Source organism: Chelonia mydas, chromosome 3, assembly GCF_015237465.2.
Source record: "Chelonia mydas isolate rCheMyd1 chromosome 3, rCheMyd1.pri.v2, whole genome shotgun sequence".
Taxonomy (NCBI): Eukaryota; Metazoa; Chordata; order Testudines; family Cheloniidae; genus Chelonia; species Chelonia mydas.
The window spans coordinates 126,883,958-126,905,635 of record NC_057851.1 but is presented as its reverse complement, the minus strand read 5'-3'; the positions used below and the strand labels follow the sequence as shown (position 1 = coordinate 126,905,635).

The window sequence follows — 21,678 nt, the reverse complement described above, 5'->3', positions numbered from 1 at the left end:
TTCTAAGTCTTCTGAATCAAGGCAGAGTTGATGTACAGGTTTTGTCCTATCTGTCTCAGGTTATGTGTAAATTAAGAATTGTAAGCCAGCACAATGAAAACCCTATTTACATACAAAGTCAAGATACCAAGGACAATCTCCAAGGGCAGACCATGAACTGTGGGGAATTTAAGGGAAAGGTAACAAGACATCCGTTTGTCCTGCAGAAGATGATTGTGTACCTTCATGAAATGGAATCCTAAAGAGCCTTGCTTGGACATGCTATGAAGAAAAGCTGGTTTAGATGGATGGTTAGGCCATGTGTAGTCTTCAGGAATCATGTTTTGTTTTGTTTTTTGCTATAAATGTTATGTAGGTGCTGATCCTGAATTAGCAGGATAAGTTTATACAGTTTCTTTGCAGACAGGATATTAGGTATTTATTAGCAGAATTCAGTGAATGAGAGAGGGATGTGTCAAAGGGGACTAGGGTACATCTGTTAACCTGCAAGACAAAGTAAAGGCTGCATAGTCCAAAGAGATGGTGGTGGCAGAGAGCGGATCTACAGAGTTAAGCACAAGCAAATCTCTCTTGCTAGAGGCAGGGGGATAAGTGATTCACAGTCCTGGGCACCCCAAAAGCCATCCCAAAGACACTGCCACCAGATATTCCACCCCTGCTTGATGTAGCATTGGTGCATCTGAAATGAAGGATGCTACACTAGTGCAAATGGCAGCAGACTTCTCTATTCTCCCCTTGCATCCTAAGAGAGGAATTCTTACACAAATGTAGCTTTGTGGCCAAGTCATTAGTAACATTTCCATAAGTAGAATCAACACTTGCTTAGGAAAGCAGCTTTTAGGAGTATTATACTGAAGTAAGAACAGCCTCAGGGCAAGAAGTAGGGGGAATGAGACTGATCAGTATTCCCATGAATGTTCAATGTATAAGGGGCTGGACACTATAGGAAACCTGTGGGTTGGCGTATTTATTCCCGAACCTATGTAGAAGCACCAAGCAAGGCCTCACAGGTAGTGCTTGTACTGCCAGAAGCGGATGGTTTCAGGGAGCTGATGCACATAGGTACAGATTAAGACTCCTTCACATTAAGGCAGGTAGCTCACAACCCTGGGGAACATTAGATACCTATTGCTGGCATTTGGTCATCTTATTACCTAAATACGTTTCAGCCTACATCTAGGAAAGTAGCAGCTTGCTAAGCTCTAAGAACACTTCCTCTAGCCTTTCCTTTTGCAGTTCCCCACATTGCCAGAACTTTAGTAGGACACCTGCATAAACTTCTGTAACTTCTTGGAAAGTTACCACCAGCTGTTACACAGAAACATCTCTGACTACTTGTGGAGTGACGCTTCTTGGCAATGAGGATATCAGCATCAGGCCTGAGTAAGCACACCACTGTATTAAGGCCAGGCAGGTTAATGCATCCTTTCCAGAGCTCTCACCCCTTGGCACCAACAGCTATGGGGACCAGTTAAACTATTTACCTAGGCAAAAGAACTGATGCAATTTCTTCTTGCCCTTGTCAGAAGGACCCCTATCTGCACTTAACAGTGCAGAGCACTGAAGCCAGCGTTGTCCTGTCCATTAAGCAGAAGAGGAAATGCTATTCATGTGGTGTAACATGATCCCTAACTGCTGTGGGAACAATAGCAAGAGGGGGCGGGGGGAGAAAAGTAGAAGAGTCCAGTTCTCCAAAGGAATACTGGAAAGTGGCAAGCAGAAGATGGAAAAGCACCAATTTCATTTTCCATACTAGTACCTATTCCTAATGTGGTGTCAGAGTACAGGGTAATTACCAGACAGGGTTGAAGCCAAGCTTACTGTATTTTTACATAGCAATAGGCTTTTTTCACTTTAAGGCCTGCAAAGTCAATAGGTACTTGGTTAGTGAAGAGGCAGTTACATTCACAAAGCTATAACCCGCCCCCCCCCCGCATCTTCTGTCTGTACCACTGTTTAAATCAGAGTCTAAGCCAGTTAACAATCACTCAGTTTTATTCACACGTACAAGTTGACAGTGTTAAATACAAATACAGAAGCTCTAAAAACAAAATACTGTTTAAAAACATTCTAAAAAAGTCACATATTGCTTCAAGCTTAGATGGTATTTTCCCCATAGTTCTTAAAGTGAATTCAGTGCTCACAAAAGCTAACAAAACAGCATGAGGCAGCTTTCCCTCCTTCTACCCCTATTTTTAGAGGAGCTAACTGTAGAGTTGAGGGTCAGGCTCCATTTATGGCTTTGCTGCTGAGTGATCTAGGAATGGACTGAAACCAACAATTCATTGCACGTAGATCCTCAGATTAACAACTTTTGGTCACTATAACCATTTGTCCAACTCAGAGACTTTCAATGCTGGTGCATTACATTATAAAATTTTTATATTTAAAGACAGATGTACTTTTGCCAGAATGAAAAATTGGATGGTATACAGCTGCTGCCTCAATTAAAGTGGATCAAAACAAGTTACTAGGAATACAAGACTGTTCATCATAAGTCAAATTTGGCTCTACAGCTAGACAATGTCCCTTTCAGCATCTTAACTTGGATATTTGTTACACTGAAATTTAGATAATTACATGATGCAAGGAAGATGTGACAGCATGATTCAACACAAGCATGCTACTCTATTGTACAAAGGCATTCTTTTACAGTTTTCATTGCAACACTGTACACAAAGTACACCAAACTAGTCTTCATAGAACTTGTGAAGTTGACGAACTGCAGCATTGTATTAGTGAAATCTATCGAGTGTCACATAATGCTGTTAAGTATCTGGTGAATGAAGGGACACCCTTCAGAGTTTTAGTGAAGACTTAGCAAAAATACTATGAAATATTTACCACAAAGTATAACACACACAAGTCTTGTCTTCAAAACGAGGGTTCATTAAGCTGGTAGATTTACTTTTTCTTTAAAATCAACTCAGTGCAGACAAGCTTCTGTCTCCTCTAAACTGAGGGTTGGGACATTTTTAGTCTAGCTAGATGTTTTTAAGTTTCTCATCTAAGAGAGAGTCTGCTTCAGCGAATCCATCTCTAATGCAGGCCGCAAGTGTTGTGACTGATGTGTTTATTTTCAAAAGGTTATCTTGAAGAGTCAGAGAAGGATCAGCAGCTTTCCCAATTTAATAAAAAAGTCTTCAGGAAAAACCTGCCTCTCAACTCAGGCTTTACCTGAGTTACCAAAAGAGTCAGTCCATGCACATAATTCAGTGCTGTTTTTAGCCACAGCCTTGTACTGCAGAACCATCCAACTGACAGGCATATGACCTGATTTTGTGACACTACTGCCTTTTAGCAAGTTAGCCAACAGCTGTTCCTGTCAAAACAAACTTGGCCAGAGGGTGAAAACAGAACAACCCCTTTAAAAAAAAAAGTCAACAAAGAGAAACTGATGCTGTAGCTTAGGTAGGGCATAAACCTTATATAGGATATTTAAACAAACCTACTGAATCTTTAAATACTAGAAGACCAAGGCAGTAGTTTGGCTGATTTGATATCTGCACTGAAAGTATGGAACAAAAAGACTAAACATTAGGTACTTCAAAATATTCCAGCAAAGCCAGAGATGCACCCAAATTTCTGAGTAAAAGCAGTTTTTAGAGAAGGCAGTGGAGAAACGGGCACCGCCACTTTTGTTTTCCATTGCAGTTGCTAGCATAGGGCTATTGGAGCTTCTGTGCTGCTGTCTGCGGGGAGATAAATTAACCCTGAGAACAGAAGAGGGCATTTGGAACTAGACCATGTTTTCAGCAGATGTATCTTGAGGGAAAGTAAACTAGGCCCCAGATAGCGGAAAGATGTCAAGTAAGTTAAAAAATTGACATGCAATGGACTAGGATGTCCTCAATACTGCGCACTGATCTGGAGGAAGGGAGATCTACTAAGCAGCTCAATTTTAGTCAATGTTACTGGCCACAAATAAAGTTACAGAATATTTTCAATTGTAAACAGAAATTAGATCTGAAAAGCAAATGGTCCGTCTATTAAAAAACCCTCTAGTGACTAGTTTTAGAAGGCTAGGTTTTTAGAAAGTTGTATAAAATCTATTAGGTGTTTTGATTCCTTTTTGTAATTCTATTGTAAGTGAAAAGTTTTTAAAGCCAGAAAATGAGGCCATGTCTTAGTGTTATTAAAATTCAGGAGGATTTAATAAGTTAGCTTTAATTATCTCTGGCCTCCGTGACATACACCTTTCAAAATATTATTTAGCCTAATAGGAACCTTTTAAACTTAAATATTACTGAGCAAGCATGGCTTTCAATTTGGCTAGTTTCAGCCAGTCTTTCATTGAGGAAAGCCTGACTATTCTAGACTGAGTCACACCAACTCCTATATTACTACTCACCTTAGATTTTTGGATTCCAGTTTACTTATTGCTATTTGTTTACTTTACTTTCTGCATTTCACTACAGTGAAGTTAAGCAGACTGGTCAAATGCATTAAGCACACAGTTACTACGCTTCCAATAATAGGGGCATAACATTTCTCATAACAGATTTTTAAAGTTTTGTTTAAAAAAATCTGAAATGTTAAGTGTGGTCAAGCTATGTCAAAAGCGGTCAGTGATTCCAAAGCAGCCTGTAAAAGAATGAACCTCAGAACTATTACATTACCACCACCGCACTTCAAAGAGATCTCAAAAAGCGCACAACTATTGCAAGGATCTGTTTAAGCTCACATTTACTACAAAACTAAAAATTCCATTTAGAACAACTGAGTAAAGAAACAAATTGAGGAGCCAACCTCAATTACTGGCAGTCCTACATTGTACAAAAAACAGATCCACCAAGTAAAAATAGCCAAGAGATTTCATTAGTCTCCAGTTACTAAGGGGTTTGTTTTCCTTTCCCCTTGGTAGGGAGTTACGAATATGCCTCCAGGACAAATATGACCCCATGAAAGCTTCATTTGCAAATGTTTATCAAAATTGTTCTGCAAATCTAAAACCTCTAAAAGTATTATTAACCATACTAAACCAAATGGAATGCATACCAGTGAAATACTCTCTCCACTCTCCAGATACAAACGTTAAAAATAAACAAGACTAATGAATCGGCTGGTGTCTGGTCAATGAAGTATATTTTGAAATATATACAGTCTTCATTGAGAGGCTGGTATTGAAATAATTAAGCACAAAATGGGTGTTTTTACTAACTCAGTATGATGGTATCAGGTCAAGACTGGTACAGCCAGCAACTATTGACCAACAGCCATCAGATAATGATTGTCAACATCTGTCATTTGGTGTAATAGTCACAGTAATCGCAAATTAATCCTGTGACTTCTCACTTGGAAAATAAGTCACCACAATAACTAGATCCTATTAATCTATTCCACTGACATTTTAAAAAACAGCAATGAAACTCAATTGAAGAATATCTGCATGATTCACTAATTACTGAAAGTTTAGAGAAATATCCAGTATTTTAAAAAGTCTCCACTATATAATAGACAATCCCTAACAGCTGTTTTCATGAGGCCAGTATTCATTGGGTCTCAGATTATTGTGTACCAGAGCCACTAGCTTCCAGGTTAGATATTGGAGTCTACATGGTATTTTGGACATGTTGAATCAAGTATTTTAAATAATGCAATGGCACATACATCACACCCTACGAAAGGTTTCCAACACATCACTATGATCACATGATTTGGGAGTCAAAAAAAAGGGGGGGGTCTTTTTAAAGGGGCAGTTGAAAGTTTGTGAAATGAACCAATTCTATAAAAGATTTTGTAAAAATTCACTTAAACTTTCAGTATTTTGAAATTGTCTCAAAAGGTTCATTGAAATGCCTCTTAAAAAGACTTCAGAAAAGGAGAAATATTTAAAAATTTAAGGAACTATATTTAAAAACATCTTCAAATGTTATGGCTCCAGCTCTACGCTCTACTGATGAGGTAGGTAGCCAAAATACAAACAAACATTGTAATAGACTGCTGGAAACCCCCTATAAAAACCTTGCATAAGTAGTTTGCACCAATGTCCTGATTTAATATAAATATTTAATTGAGAGATGTCCAAGCAAGTTTTGATTCACCGAGCTCTTGCCGAGTAGCATCTCATGTACTCTGTCATCCAGGGATTATCTGGCGGGGAAGGCTTTACTCTCCAGGTTCGATCCACATCTGTAGAGTGCACTCGCCTTTGAGACAATTTCCTTTTCTCCACTTGCCTTCGGTTCTTTGCTCGTAGTGCAGACTCATGAATCTATCAAGAATTTAGAATTACAGTCAATTTTGTGGAAAAAGTAAGAAGTCTAATTTTTATTCAAGAAAACAAAGTTGCTTAAAAATTTATCTTCAACCTTCACTCCCCAAGCCAACAAAGGGAACAATTTGATTCCCCATTACTACAGGATTCCAAAGAGATTATAGAACAGCCTGGGGTAAATACGTAGCTGCCACGAATCACAAAAGGGAGGCATTTTAGTGTTTGTGGTCTCAGATTAGATTAAACTGAACTTTACAAAACAACTGGGATTTCCACCCTCACTTTTTCCTCCCTTCATGATTTCACTCCAAGGTAGAGTTGAGGTTGTTTGGTAGCCTGGAGTTTGCATTTCCATACCTTAACATGTTTGAATCTGTGAAGCGTACCCCTAACTGAATTTCCTGCATTTGCAGTGCTTGGTTTTTTAAGAATTACAACACCCCTGTAATTTTATCTTACCCTTAAAATGGAGTTACAGTAGAGTACATCTCTAACTTAAATTTTTCCTTCCTTTTGGAAATTTTGGTTTTTAAAAATTCATACGTAAACACCAAAACCCAAAAGAATGCAATCATAAGATATTTCTATTGATCTGAAGATGAATTAACAAGCTTATTTTTATTTTAACTTAAGGGCAGATTCACCAGTACACCACAGCAGTCCTTAACATTCAAAGCATACTGTACTTACAAAATTGATCCTTAGTTTGCAACTGACATATTGGTTTAAAGGGCAGTGTTTGGGAGACCAAAAGTATGTAAGTGAGAGAAACGGGAGCGAGCCCCCAAGTCCCAACATCTGGGCCTGCACTCCTTCCTCAGTTATCCCAACAGTACTCCTTCTGTGCACAGCAGAGCCCTAGGGAACCTTTCAAACACTGACGCCCAAGTTAGTAGGCTGTTGGAGAACCTTGAAGGAGGAGGTGTCAAGTCTCCCTCATACTAATGAGTCAATACAATCAATAGAACGATTGCATGCAAGTAAACTGTAGAGTAAGGCTGACGGTTAGCTTGAGTTGCGGCCAATGTGAACGGACCCACTTCAGAGTCCCTTGAGCTGTTGAACTGACCCTGTAGAATCATAACAGTTAGATACGGTAATTAAATGTAGCTTAATTACAGCCTAATTTCTTCAAATGTAATTATGCACAAGATTTCCATGAGCTTTAACTATATGGAAAATTAAGAGTGTTATTCCATTCCTAACATCATTCAGGAAAAAGAAAAGACTACAGCAAAAATTTCTTAGGACCCACTGTTAGTTAATTTTAAAACTCAAACTAACTGATTTGCTTGTACATTTTAAAAGAATGTCATGGTGTACTTGAGTGCTATAGGCTCAGAGCATTTTTCACAAATCAAAGATATAATCTCAGTGTAAGAGCAAGACAGAACTCAGCCTTAACTACGGACTCACAACCAGCATCTTCATAATTTGGCCAGCATTCATGAGTACCCCAAGATTAGCCTAATAAGGTTCTACATTCTACAGGATAGACTAAGGAACATGCTGTAGAAGAGAAAAAACAAGCAAGCCTTTTTCTATATTAAGAATGATTAATATGTGGACTTCCAAAAAGTTGATTTGGGGGATCATGCAGGCTGCTATGCAATAGAATACACATTTGCACCTATTTTCAGTGGCATTGGTCATAGTCAGCCTCCTCCCCATCCCAAAAACCTGTGGAACTATGGTTCTGGAACACATGTATTCAAGAACAAAGTGATACCATATCCCAGCAGATCTAAGTGGCCAATAGTTACACCTAATTAGAAGGCAACATGACTGTACATAAAGGCCCTGTATGTAGAGAGATTATGCAGCTGCACAAACCACTACCCACTTGCAGCTGTTTGATCATAAGCCTTCAGAAACATCTGCTTTTTCATGAAGAGTTCTGGAAGAAATCCTAGTCATCCCAGGTCTGCATGATGTGATCCCACCAATCCGTGCTTGTAGTCCTGCTCCAGAAGGATCAGCCTACATATGGGTAACCTGCGACTGACAATAGGCATGAGCAGCTTCAGTCAGGTTGCAGCTGCCATATCTGTGACCCTCTGCCAAGAGATGCCATCAGTAGGACAATTACCGCTGCCAAAACATCCAACAGTGTATCTCAGATACTCTGCCCAATTCCCAAAATAGGAGAGAGTGTGAGCTGGAGAAGGTCTTCCTCCAGTGCTAGATCCAAGTTGCAGACTCAAATGGCTTGCCTGAATGCATTGGTAGGCTCCAGTCAAGTTCCACAGGATGGGCAGAGACGTTCTCCCGCAATACATAATGACCCAAGCCCTAGAGTGTCTGTAGCTACCCAGGGTGCTGAGAAACCTGGGATATGCCCCAGAAACCTCAATGTCTGACTGGTCTAACTCTGGTCTCTGTAGTGCAGTGTGGATGCATCAGCATGCCTGAGAGACTCACATAGCAATGCAATGTGGACATTTGCGTGAGAGCTTGGAAAGAATGGGTCCCAGAGACCCAGGTGTGCTATGCAGCATAGCCATACCCTTGGTCCACTGTCATGGGACATCAGGACTTTACATCATCGTAGTATGTCAAGCCTAATCTTTGTGCACCAAAAACACCCGTTGACTTGAGCAGGAGTTTTGGATGAACAAGGAATAAAGGGCTCAGGCCCAAACAAGGTCAGCCATTCCGTAAGATAGTGTTACAACAGTCAGAAGTGTCACCATTTTGGAATAATGAGTTGTTCTTCAGACATAATATTTTACTAGCCAGCAACATTATCAGGTTCAACATTTACAACTTCATAACGTTACTCAGCTTCCAAGGGACTGACACAGAGGGATTCACTCATCAATAGCTGAGCCACTTATTTCTAGGCTTGAGCTTGTCTACCTGTCTGTTTGCTTTGGGACACTTGCTGCTAACTGCCCACTTCTGATCGACTTTCAGTTATGGAGTTCAGACCGTGGGGGTACATTTATTTCATCCACTTTTTTTTTTTTCCCAGTAGCGCTGAAATAAGACAAAGAACTATGCATTAATCAGAGGCTGCACCAAGGGGTCATTTAGTCTGGAACCTTTCAAAGCGATTGGCAGTTTAGAAATTAGGGGACATTTAAAGCTTCTATCTGCACATCTATGTCAGTCAAGGGGTGTGAAAAAACACACCCCTGATTGACCAGATATGCAGACAAAAGCCCCGGTATAGACATAGCTGTACTGACAGAAGTGTGTTTCTGTTGGCATAGCTATCATCATTTGGGTGGGGGTGTTCCCATACCAGCATAAAAACTTGTCAGCACAGGCTGTGTCTACACTAGGGTAGGCTGCAGCAGTATTCTTAGATCCAACCAAAACCAGCTATAGATTTATTCACTAGTTTTCTTACAGTAGAAGTAATCTGTGTGCTTGAAAAATTAGTGATGGGACCAAAGTATTGGTCCAAGTTCATTTGGATTCTTCAGACAGGAGACTGATTCTTCATAAGCAGTTGCTCTCCCCACCCAAGTTCTATAATGAGACATTACCATGTCCAATGACATTTGGATAATTGGCATCTACATAGATAACAGGACCCCATCTTCAGCATCTCACAGAAGCAGGCCCTTAGTGAAGAGGGGAAGGGAGGGGAAGGGAGGGTTGGGATGGGATGTGCGTTCACTATACTATTTGTCTAGGAAGAAGTTTATAAGTTATGCACTGTATGACAAAGTGGCACAACCACTACAGTTAAGACCAAAGCATTTTAGTTCTTGTGGTCATCACTGAAATAAAGCCTTGATTGTGAATTTGATTTTCTTCAGGGTAGAATTAAGGTAGGTTGTGTTCCTTGTTTGAAGAGTGCAACCTTAACTGAATTTCCTGGAGTTTTTTAAATTCTAACGTTCTTTAAATGTACCGTGTACTCAAACCATTGGTATGACTTCAACCTTAGAGTTTGAATTGAAATGTATATAAAGAATGTATGCATTTACACACTGGGGCAAAAGGTGAAAGCCAATGAAAGGAAAGGCATCTATTAGAAGCGCCATTCTGATGTCCTTAGGGCAAGATTTTCCTAAAGCAATCAGTGATTTTGGGTGCCTATGTTTTTAGATGCCCAGTTTGTCACCTCAACAACCTGAGTTTCAGAGGGTGGGTACTTAACACTACCTGACAGTCAGGCCTGCAGGATGTGCAAGTGGGCACCCAAATATTTTTAGGAAGTGACTGATTTTTGCTTCTTAAGCCTTAACTTTGCATTCATAGGGCAGGGGACACCTACTGTTTAACTGAAAGAACACGTTACATAGAACTCAATTTTCCTAAACTTGGAAAAGATAAGTCCAAGTGAGTCCTGTAGGATTCAAGCCTGGAGCTCTAGAGAATTTAGGTATTTCAAATCTAGTGCCTCCCAGTCCACCACTCCCAAAGTGTCATTCCTTCTGACTAATACAGAGTGACAAAACAGCATAGCACGACTAAGCGAGGAAAACTTTTCAAGACATTAATGCCCTAAAGAAGTGCTGGATGCAGGTTAAAGAAGATTATAACATTGGTAACTAGTAACAATAAGAGAATAGTGAATTTTATTTATAGATAATCAGTATTATTCTTCTTTCCCTATAGACGTAGGGGGAAACTAAACTGTAAAAAAATATCTGAATGTTTGCTTACTTCATGTGCTGAAGCAGAAGCACAGACGTTGTGAGTTTTCTGGCTTCCTGTATCTGTACGTTTTTCTCCCCAGCCATATAAAGCAAATGGATGTTTATGCTCCTTTGCTGCATCTGTCCTTTGAGGACTTTTAGCTGATCTTCGATCTTTCTGACTGGACAAGGCACTTTGACTTGGATGTTGTCCTGTACGGCTGGTTGATTTGTCAGTTTCTTTTACCAAAGTCTGTTCTGCATCTTTTTCTTGGTTGTCTCCCTCTGTTTCTTTCTCTAAGAAGAAAATAAGAAAGCAGTTTGACTTTAAAACATTTAGCGACACAGACTGCATACATATACATGCCTGAACAGTTTAAAAAAAAAAAACCTCTTCCTGAAGTTGTATTGAAAGATAAAAAGGAACAGCCCGCAGTTGCATGACTGCGGATACACCCCCATTAAGTCTCATTTATACAAAACATCTTCCCCTCATTAGTGTCAGACTGGCATAAGGAGTATGCTAGTCATTTTGTAGTTTTGGACATCAAGTATCAAATACTTAAAACAAGTGCATTCAATATAAGGGTGTGACCAAAGCCACCTAGCAGCACTTGACGGCTCTCACAGTACTCAGTCTATCAGCAGCATTTCCACCAACTCCCTAGCCTACCTATTCCATCATTTTCTTGCAACTTTTTCCACGTAGCTAACAAATATGTGGAATATGGCATTTAAACTCTACCAGGCACACTGAAGATAGCGACAGATTTGATCAGAGTATGTGAAACAGGACCTCACGCTATGGGAGCATCTACCCTTACAAAAGGGACTTTGAATTTGGGCTTCCTCGTGTGAAAGCTTTCGTGCTTCCTGATTACACACTTTTGCCAACTGTATCCTGCTGATATTTCCATGGGAAAAAACGCTTCCCAAAATAGCTTTCTGTAAGTGTCCCACTTAAAACACTGTGTCATGCTTGGCGCAGAGCCTATAATACTGCTCTCTGCAGATTCCTTTCAAAACACCAAAAGTCAACAGGGTTATATTTTTTCCCCAGGTATTTGAGGGTTTGTTCTCTTTTTGCTGATGACGTTTTAAGTAAATTGTTTTACACAAGTGTACTTAATGTGCAATTGAAAGAATGGCCAACAAATTCAACTGTCCAGTACTGCAGGACTTCAGTGTTAGAGAAGCCATCTTGCTCCTGAAAATCAAGTTTTATTTCACAACCTGCCTTTGCAAGAAAAGTTAGACTATCCCTTGCCTTCAGATTACCTATGCTCATTCTCCCCTACCTCCATCGGATCACGAACATTCGAACTGAGCCCCAGCCTCCAGCATGCCCAACTGTGTGCACTGCTCCATCATACTCCACTCTAATTGGCAGCTCTGCTCTAGTGTTCGCCTCATTCTTCCACCTCCACAGCTGTTTATTGTGCTCCACTTCCTCTCAGCCTTTCCAGACATCCCCCACTCAGACTGGCAACTCATTGCCGTTGTCCCTGATGTTAGCCATCTGTTGACCATGCACAGTGGGAAGGAAAAGTGACACTTTAGAAAAGCAGTTTGATACTTGTCCTGAGTGGACACTAGGATTTCTCCCCAGCCTGGTCAGCACCGTTCCAAAGAGTGTTCTACGTGCATTCAAGAAGGGCCTTTCAAGGTTCTATCTGTGACACAGACCCCTGGTTCACAGTACACAGATGAATTAACTGTTAGAAAGTTTGCTCAAATGCCAGAAGGCTTCCCTCTTTCTTGTAAGAAAACAAAACCATTTCCATCCCAGAAAATGAACCCTCCCTTCCCCCCCCAAAAAATCCTTTTTTGTGTAGTTCTCCCTGCCTTGAGTTGTTACATTTTGCCCAGACCAGTAACAAATACGTATAATGGAAATTTTTCTTTGAAATTTACAGTAAAAGCCAAACGGTTTTAAAAGTTAATGACAAAAATATTAGGGCACAAGAGGAGATTATGGAAGGACCTTAGACAGACTATTCTGCGAGTTCTACTTTAAATAAAAGTCATTTTTCTGTTATGAAGACACAGTGATCACAATGTAAATCAAAGTACTGCTATCCTGCTGGTGGTCTCTATGCCCAAATGCAAGGCTAACCCCCTACCCCCAAGCATCCAGTTTTAAACTCCACAATGGCACCTGGTGAGCAGCGGCACATACATCCCTCACCCCAAGACTCATGAACTTATGCCAGGTTTGCGCTGTAGAGCAGACTGGGAGCTTGCCTTCCATTTCCGTTCTCCAGATGCCAACACTATGCACAGAGATCTACCCTCAAATCAGGAGGTGCGAGCAAGCCAATAAAAAAAAATTCATCGAGATCAGAAAATTTAATGGAGTATTTTGGTTTTAAAATGTGTATGGTTGAAGGTAAAGAGATACCCATAGTTTAGACAGAGCTCCTATTGGACCCAACTTTCAAAAGCAAGTCTATGATTTCACTGAGCATGTAAACTCTAGTACAGTTTGGGTACTTAGCTAGCGCAGGAAAAGGCAGTCACGTAAGAGGAAATAGTCAACGTTATTTTTAGGCTTGGTGGTTTTGGCCATAGGTTGTCACCACAGCTTGCCAGCTTTTTCAAAGACAACATCAGCCCACTGTGAAAACTAAGAACACAAATTCTGTAGCCAATAGAGATGAACTGCCTGGGAAGTGGGATAGCATATGCAAACATATGGTGTCCGATTATTACTATTTCTTAGCACTTTTAAACACCATGTGAAACGGAAAAATTCATCTAGCTTGAGGTTGGAGTAGCTAGTGGACTGGGGAAGTCAACGGGCGGGGGATTTTAAGAAAGTTACCAAAAGAAGAAACAGATTCAGTAATATACTTGCCTGCAAAGCTTCACAAACAAAAGGGCAGCATGGAAGACTACAAAAAGGTAGGGGTGAGAGAAAGAATATCCTCCATACACATGGATTATAGGATGCAGAGTCTGTAGAGTGCAATTCCCACAGTCAACAGCAGTCATTCTTCCCTGCCTCTTCTCCAGCACAGCGCTATCGCCAGGTCAACACCTCTTTAAGCCACTTGACTGCATATTTGGTCACACTACAGCTACACAGCATTTGAATAATTCTCCAGCACAGGCCTTGTCTGCGCAAGAACCTGCACCAGTAAAAATTACACTTAATAAAACCAGGACGAGTCCTCATGTTAACACATCCATATGTTGTAAGAGGCAACAGGGGATTCTTTAAGGAGGATGAAAAGTGAGCCATCAATCTGTATCCATCAGTGCCATCAACACCTCCACACCAGAACCTTGCTTATGACCTGTATCTAATGAGTCAGTGTGGTGCAGTTGCTAAAGTGGTTTATATTCTGGGATGTGCTAACAGGTGTGTGTGTATGTAAGACATGGGAGGTAGCTGCCTGCTTAGCACTGGAGTACTGTATCCAATTCTGGGGGCCACACTAAGATAGATATGGAAAAATTGGAGAGAGTCCAGAGGTGATTAGCAACAACGTGATAAAGGCTTTAGAAAACCTGACCTATGAGGAAATGTTTAAAACCTGGGCATGTTTAATCTGGAGAGAAGACAACTGAGTGAGGACCTGATAAGTCTTCAAATACGCTAACAGCTGTTGATCAATTGATCTCCATGTCCATTGAAGATAGAATCACAGAATATCAGGGTTGGAAGGGACCTCAGGAAATCTAGTCCAACCCCCTGCTCAAAGCAGGACCAATCCCCAATTTTTGCCCCAGATCACTAAATGGCCCCCTCAAGGATTGAACTCACAACCCTGGGTTTAAGCAGGCCAATGCTCAAACCACTGAGCTATCCCTCCCCCCTTGGGACAAGAAGTAATGGGCTTAATCTGCAGCAACGGATATTTAGGTTAGCTATTAGGAAAATCTTTAACTAGAAGGGAAGTTAAACATTGGAATAGTCTTCTAAAGGAGGTTGTGGAATCCCAGCCATTGGAGTTTTTAATGAACAGGTTAGACAAACATCTGTCAGAAATAGTCTAGGTATACTTGGTCCTGCCTCAGCACAAGGGGCTGAACTAAATGACTGAGATCCCTTCCAGCCCCACATTTCTATGATTCTATAGAACGTGTAATGTGGATGCAGACCATGTTAAGGAAAGAAACAGTTTTCAAGTTAGTTGACAAAGGCCATGTGGACGGGATCTTTATTTGGCACTCCAACTCTTGTGTTAAGTGGCTCCCTTCCAAATGAACATAAGCCTGTGTGACAACTTTCTATGCAATAAGTTGTAAGATGTGCACTAACCAGCACTGAAATCTAAATAGGACTTATTTCTTCAGGAAAGACTGCTACACAAAAGGACCAAGGAAGGAAGAAGCAATAGTCCCCATAAATGTCGCTGCAACAGTGAAATATTCCTAAATTAGAACAAGAAGTACTAACCACAAGCAGTGCACAAATCTCACAACAGCCATACAAAAAAAGGCACAAGATTTTTAGGACAAAATTAACCTAATGAATAAAGTTGCAGTCTTAGCTCTTAAACAAAAACAAAAAGAGAAATGCATAGTACATGATAAACAAGCACATCTCCTGGTAAGAGCCTATCATATAACTGCAGTGTGTGGGTGGATGTCAGTCACAAAGCTTGGAAGAGCTAAGTAAAGAAAATGCTGATATTTAGCTACCCACACAGCACTTCTAATTCTAATTAAATTGTTCAAGGGAAGTGACTGGAAAGTGTAGATACTACCTCTTCATAAATTTTTCTCTCCTTGTGCTTTGAAAATACCCAGCATAACAGTTCACAGTATGACCAGAGAAGAGGGACTTTTCCTTAAACAAACAAACAAAAAAACACATGCACAAACAACTTATTCTGCCTTTATTGAGATGCTAAAAATCTCATTTGAAAAATTATGTTTCAGATTCTCTTGCTAAGGCTCATGAGTGCATGAACAGTTGCCACAAAAGGATGTCATGTAGTCAGTCACGGCAAGTTAGCAGGAACCATAGGGGTGTGTTTTTTTCTGGAAGCCAGCACATCTTGTGAGAAGTGTGTGTTGCTTATTTGCATCATGTCAGCCTCGTGTGTGACAGATTGTTTTCATCAGTCAAAAGCCCTCCAAGCAGTTTTAAGGCGATGGCATCTCAAAGTGTTGGCTCATATAGTTCCCCAAAACATAAATTAGATGTTAATGTAGGGCTGCGTGCACCTCTAAATTAACAAGATGCGTATACCAACTTCTGCACTACATTGCTGCAAAGTATTCCATTGGAACAAATATCAGCGCTAGGACTGATGTTTGTAGAATATTTGCCTCTGCTCCCCAGGACGTTCCTGCCAGCTTCTGGATCAAGGCAGTGCAGGAGGAGGTCTTTTCTTTAAGTGTTCTAGATGGGAACGGTATGTTAGACTATGGTGCAATTTGACTCCTAAATGAGTGTCAACTGGCTGGAAAGGGAATGAACAATCCTCAACACAGATTGTAAGGGGCTGATTGGTCTGATGATGGAAAGTTGTGGCCACTATTTTAGATTCACATAGTGTAAGTAGCCAAAGCATTCATGTCCTGGCTAAGCAACCCTTGGATATCGTGTAGATCAGAGGTGGGAAAACTACGGCCCGTGGGCCACATCCAGCCCATGGGACCGTCCTACCTGGCACTTGAGCTCCCGGCTGGGGAGGCCAGCCCTGGCCCCTCCCCGGCTTTCCTTCTCCCCCACAGCCATGCCGCTGTCTGGACAGCGCTCTGGCCCACCGTGCCTGCCGGGCAGTGTTGCTTGTGCCCGCCCACGTCCCAGGCTTTCCAATAAGCCCGTCCTGCCGCTCTGAGCAGCATGGTTAGGGGGTGGGAAGCGAAGGGAGGCAGGGTTGGATAAGGGGCAGGAGGCCCTGGGGGGCAGTCGGCATTTCTGCAGGGGGGGAAGGGGCACACATGCGGTCAGACAGGGAGCAGGGGGAGTTGGATAGAGGGTGGGGTCGGGGGGGTGGTCAGGGGACAAGGAGCAGGGTTGGATGGGTCAGAGGTTCTGAGGGCAGCAGTCAGGGGGCGGGAAGTGGGAGGGACGGGGCCAGGCTGTTTGAGGAGGCACAGCCTTCCCTACTGGGCCCTCCATACCGTTTCAGAATCCTGATGTGGCCCTCGGGCCAAAAAGTGTAGACAGTTACCCACATCAGCGAGGGAGATCTACATATATGTACTTATTCTGTCACTCCCCTGCTGTGGGGAAAAACTCTAGCAGCTCCCCGCCACAGGGAAAGGCTCCAGCCACAGGGTAAGGCTCTGGCAGCTCCCCTCTACCAGAGTTTTTCTTCACTGCCTCCCCATACCAGAGCCTTTTACTGTCATGTGTAGGTACACACGGTAGCATCAACACAGCCTGATTTCACAACAGCACATAGCTACACACACCATTGATATGTGTGGTGGTATGTGGCGTAGAGATACTCTAAAGATACAATGTTCTCAAAACTCCAGTAACTAGCATGTAGCTTTCCTTGCTGCTGCTTTTTGCCACAGAACCTGCTTATGTAATTATAAAGATACACTGATACCATAGCAACAATTTACATAAGTAGCTGTGAATCAGGAGAAGAGTTTCTTTAAAGATACTCCACAAATGCCGCAGTTACAGTTTCCCACTAACCAGGGTCATCACAATGCGTGATTTACAGTCATCAATGTACCTGGTACTTCAATACCACATTCACTTTACAAAAAATGCTGCAAGAAAAGTGGTGTTAAAAGGAATACGTGGAACTTCTGTGGTTAAAGCGTTTCGCCTCACAAAGCGCTTAACAGTATAGATGCCCTAATACATCCATATACATAGTATGACTGCTTATCACATCTTCCATTTTGAGTTTCATATTTTTACTTAATTTACATGTTAGTATATTGTAGATGTGTCAGAGTCTGACTTTGAGGCACAGTAACTCCTTGCTTAACGTTGTAGTCGTGTTTCTGAAAAATGCAAAATGACGTTAAACGAATCCAATTTCCCCATAAGAATTCATGTAAATAGGGGGAGTTAGGTTCCAGGGAAAAAATTTTCACCAGACAAAAGACATACATACACACAATAAGTTTTAAACAATTTAATACTGTACACAGCGATGATTGTGAAGCTTGGTTGAGGTGGTGAAGTCAGAGGGTGGGATATTTCCCAGGGGATGCCTTAGTGCTAAATTATGAACTAGCAATCAGCTGAGCCCTCAAGGGTTAACCCATTGTTATTAATGTAGCCTCACAAACTACAAGGCAGCAGAATGAAGGGAGGGGAGACAGCATGGCAGACAGAGACATACACCATGTGAAAGAGATGCGCATTGCCCCTTTAACTACGCTGACTCCACTCTAAGTACACTGCCTTTTTAAGTAGATCAGCAAGTTGACACAGAAGCTGCTATCAGGAAGCTCTCTCTGTCCTGAGCCCGGTCCCTGTCCTGTCTCCACCCCTGCTCTATGGAAATGGGATAAGCGGGGTGCAGGAGCAGGGAGGAGGGGGACACCCTGACATTAGTACCACCCCCACACACACACCCCCAAGTAGGAGACTCCAGGGAGCAGCTCCAAGGCAGAGGGCAAGAGCAGCACATGGCAGTGGAGGGAGGGACAGCTAAACTGCTGGCAACTGATAGCCTGCTGAGCAGCTGCCGCACAGAAAACTAATGGGAACAAGGAGCTGATAGGGGGGCTGCTGGTCCACCCTGGTTCCAATCCCCCACCAGCTATTGCAAGGGGCTGCTCTTCCTGCAAGCAGTGGACAAAGCAGACAGCTGCCAAACGACATAAGAGAGCATTGCACAACTTTAAACTAGCATGTTCCCTAATTGATCAGCAACAAAACAACGTTAACCAGGACGACTTTAAGTGAGGAGTTACTGTATCGTAGGTGCCAGGTACCCATTCACTGCAATGGGAGATTCTAGTGCTCAGGAACTCCCAAGGATTAGGCCCTATGGTGTCTGCACGAATCACACTTGCACTTGTGAGACTGGCTAGAATACAATACAGTTCAGGGATAACTGAAAGTAGTTACTACACAATGCTGGCTGACAAGAATTGGTAGTGGACAAGGGTCCACATAGCCAGTTATCACAACTAGCACCTGTGTTGGCAGTCTTGACAGAAGATAAGCAATGAATGAGCATGAGAATCAACTGCACTTGCCCTAGAAATAGCCTCTCCGGGGTACGCAAGGCACATCAACAGGGCAGAGCAGGAAGATGTGCACAGGTGCTGCCCATATGATGCACAGAGCGCTTCAATTTCCAAGGTTATTGTGTTTCTGAAACATACCAGACATTCACTTAATCTGGAATTATAATTCCCTGAGCTACAAACATACAATACAATGCAATTTAACATCCCATGCTGTTTTTTTTTTCGTAGTTTTATTATTGCAAGAATGAACTAGAGGATTGTCTATACTTCATTATAGATAGGACTCAAAGGAGAAAGACAGGATTTTTTTAAAGAATTATTTACAGTGCCACAACACCAGATTCATTGTTTTCACAAACCAAAATATTCTCAATATTAAATAAAATCTCTCCACATTTCTAACTTTGGAGTTTTCTAAATATATCACAGTAGCATGTGGGCACTGAAAATAAGGTAAAATGAAAAATAAAAGACTCAAGCAGACCACAGCCTAGGGTACAGTCACTTATACTTGCACTTCCCCATTCCATCCCAAATCACCACCTCTGTTATCAGGAATAAACTTCAACACTGCGTCCTGCACCAGGCTCTGAAGGTGGGAAGATTAGAATACAATCTGATCTTTGGCAAACTGTTCTACAGTAATGGACTAGCACCTAAAATACTTTGTCTCCAGCTACCAGTGGCTTCATTCTGGGTTCTTCCAGTTCATTAACACAGGGGTCTTGGAGGAGAGTTGGGAACCAAGTGGCAGGCACAGAGGTAGCTTGGTCCAAGCTCCTTAAGAATTATAATTTAATTGAACTCAGAAGCAAGGGGAAAAGCCAGCAAGGTGGTGTGGAAAATTGGTACAGTGTGTTCTTTGGTTAGCCAGGTAAAGGGTGTGGAAACCTTACGAAAGGGTATTGAATTATGAAAGTAGGAGTCAACTGCTAGACCAACTAGCTTCCAAGCGAACAATAAATTACTAGGCTGCAAGTAACTAGAAATCGCTTGAGCCAGGGAGCTTAAAAAAAAAACCTATTTGTGCATCACCCTTGGCAAGCAGGAAAGTTGTCATGTCCAGTGGGGAGACCTACATAGGCAGTTCCTGTAGAATTTAAACCTTACAAGGAGAAACGTGGGTCACAAAAAAGCCTTCCAAATGGGAACTGAGCATAACCAAAGCAGCATTATCTGTCTGAGCCTACAGGCAGTCCTCCCAACAGGCCCCAGCCACGAACAGCTTTAAGAAGAGTGAAATTAACAAAACCTTCACAGGGCAGCTGCTCTGGGCACCAAATCACTACATTTATGGGCACCAATTCACAGGAGGGTTGGGGTTGTTTGGTTTTTGTTTGCTTGTTCCTGCACCTTTTGCGTGGGGCACTGAAAGCGCTTGCTGCCCTGGGTGACAAGGGACCCGGATCCTCATCAGTTTCAGCGATGCCTTGCGGGCATCAGCCAAGCTGTCAAGAATCACATGATTCTCCTGCTGCGGAAAGCGGTGAGCGACAGCGGAGACCACCATGGCTGGAGGCCCCACCACAAGAGAGACGCAGAGGGGACAGTGTGACAGATTCTCCGCTTCCCCCACCCACGGGCGAGCAGGAAGGCCTGTGTTTTACATCAGCCAGGCCAGGTGCAAGGGAAGGCAGGAAGCGCCTTCCCCTTGCACCACCCAGAGCGGGGATAGCGATGGGGGATTTTAATCAGAAACCCGCTAGTGGAGGCTGCTATGGCCGACGGAGCTGCAGAGTCTGGCAGCTTCCCAGGGGCGGCCCGACGCGCCCAGGAGCAGCCCGAGAGGGGGAGCCGGGCGCTTTGACACCTGCCTCCCACCCTGGCTCTCCCGGCCCGATACCACGGGCGGGGAGCACCTGCCCACGGGCAGTCACGGCCCGGCCCCTCCAGAGCCGGGCTCCCGCCGCCCCCGGCCCCGCCTGCTACCTACCTGCTGCGCGCAGGGGCTCCGCCAGGCTCGCCTTCCCCGCTGCTCCCGGCTCCCCAACGCGGCTGCGGCCGCCGGGACCGGAGGCGATTGGCTCTGCCGCCTCCTGCTGCTGCTGCTGCGCGGCCGGGGGGCTGGTGCTGGGGGGCGAGGGGGAGCCGGCGCTGCTGCCGCTGCTGCCCGGCTCCCAGCCGTCCCAGAGCCAGGGCCGGTGCGCCTGCTCCAGCAAGCGGCGGCTGAGGCGGTAGCGCAGCAGCTCCCAGTAGCAGGGGCCGCACGCCTCCCACTTGGGCTCCTTGAAGCGCTTCATGTACTCGCTCTTCACGCGGGGCCGCGCGGGCACCATGCCGGGGCCGCTCCCAGGAGCCCGCTCGAGAGACCCCGCTCGGCTTCGTCGCCCCCACCTCCCGCCGCAAACAGCGCCTAGGCCCGCCCCTCCCGCTGGAACGTTTAAACCCAAACAGCGACGTTCTGTGCCCGCCCCTGCCCTGTTCTGGCCAATCACCGCGGAGGCAGAGCGTCACTCTCTCTCTCGCTCGCTCTCTTCCCCCCCCCCCACCTACGTCACAAAGGGGCCCCGTGGAACAGGGCGGGGGGAGAACGCTCCAACCTGTCTCTGGCTCCGCACGTTCTCCCTGCCGGGGCTTCCCTCCGGCTGGGGCTGTGATGGGGGCTGCAGACACTGTTGTCCCGGCGGGCGTCGGGGCCACTGGGCCCTGTACGGGCTGGAGCAGCGCATCCCCCCATTCCTCCCCCCGTCACAGGCGGGACTGTCCTTGGACGACGGTCACGGGCAGATGACC

The 21,678-nt window shown here is 43.6% G+C and overlaps 1 protein-coding gene across 2 annotated transcripts; it reads right to left on the bottom strand.

The window, feature by feature from the left end:
* Positions 1-1,977: 1,977 nt before the first annotated feature.
* LOC102938804 (centriole, cilia and spindle associated protein) lies at positions 1,978-21,334 on the bottom strand. Of its 2 annotated transcripts, XR_005224792.2 has the most exons (4): positions 20,879-21,311; positions 10,841-11,109; positions 9,077-9,196; positions 6,083-6,214 (listed from the first exon to the last, which is right to left on the bottom strand). XR_005224792.2 is itself a non-coding variant. In XM_037895235.2 (3 exons), the coding sequence occupies exons 1-3, from the start codon at positions 21,219-21,221 to the stop codon at positions 6,041-6,043; spliced, it is 786 nt and encodes a 261-aa protein (XP_037751163.1). In that variant the 5' UTR covers positions 21,222-21,334; the 3' UTR covers positions 1,978-6,040. The 2 variants fall into 2 exon arrangements, 1 of the variants encoding a protein (XP_037751163.1); XM_037895235.2 differs by lacking the exon at positions 9,077-9,196 and having other exon boundaries at positions 1,978-6,214; positions 20,879-21,334.
* Between the last annotated feature and the right edge of the window lie 344 nt (positions 21,335-21,678).

Bases quoted from the DNA above. Each gene is read 5' to 3' on its own strand.
- LOC102938804 (XM_037895235.2), bottom strand. From the start codon at position 21,221: ATGGTGCCCGCGCGGCCCCGCGTGAAGAGCGAGTACATGAAGCGCTTC. The intron at 11,110-20,878 runs GTAGGTAGCAGG...TTTTCTTCTTAG, and splicing joins GGAGCCCCTGCGCGCAGCAG to AGAAAGAAACAGAGGGAGAC. The intron at 6,215-10,840 runs GTAAGCAAACAT...AATTCTTGATAG, and splicing joins CTTCTGCTTCAGCACATGAA to ATTCATGAGTCTGCACTACG.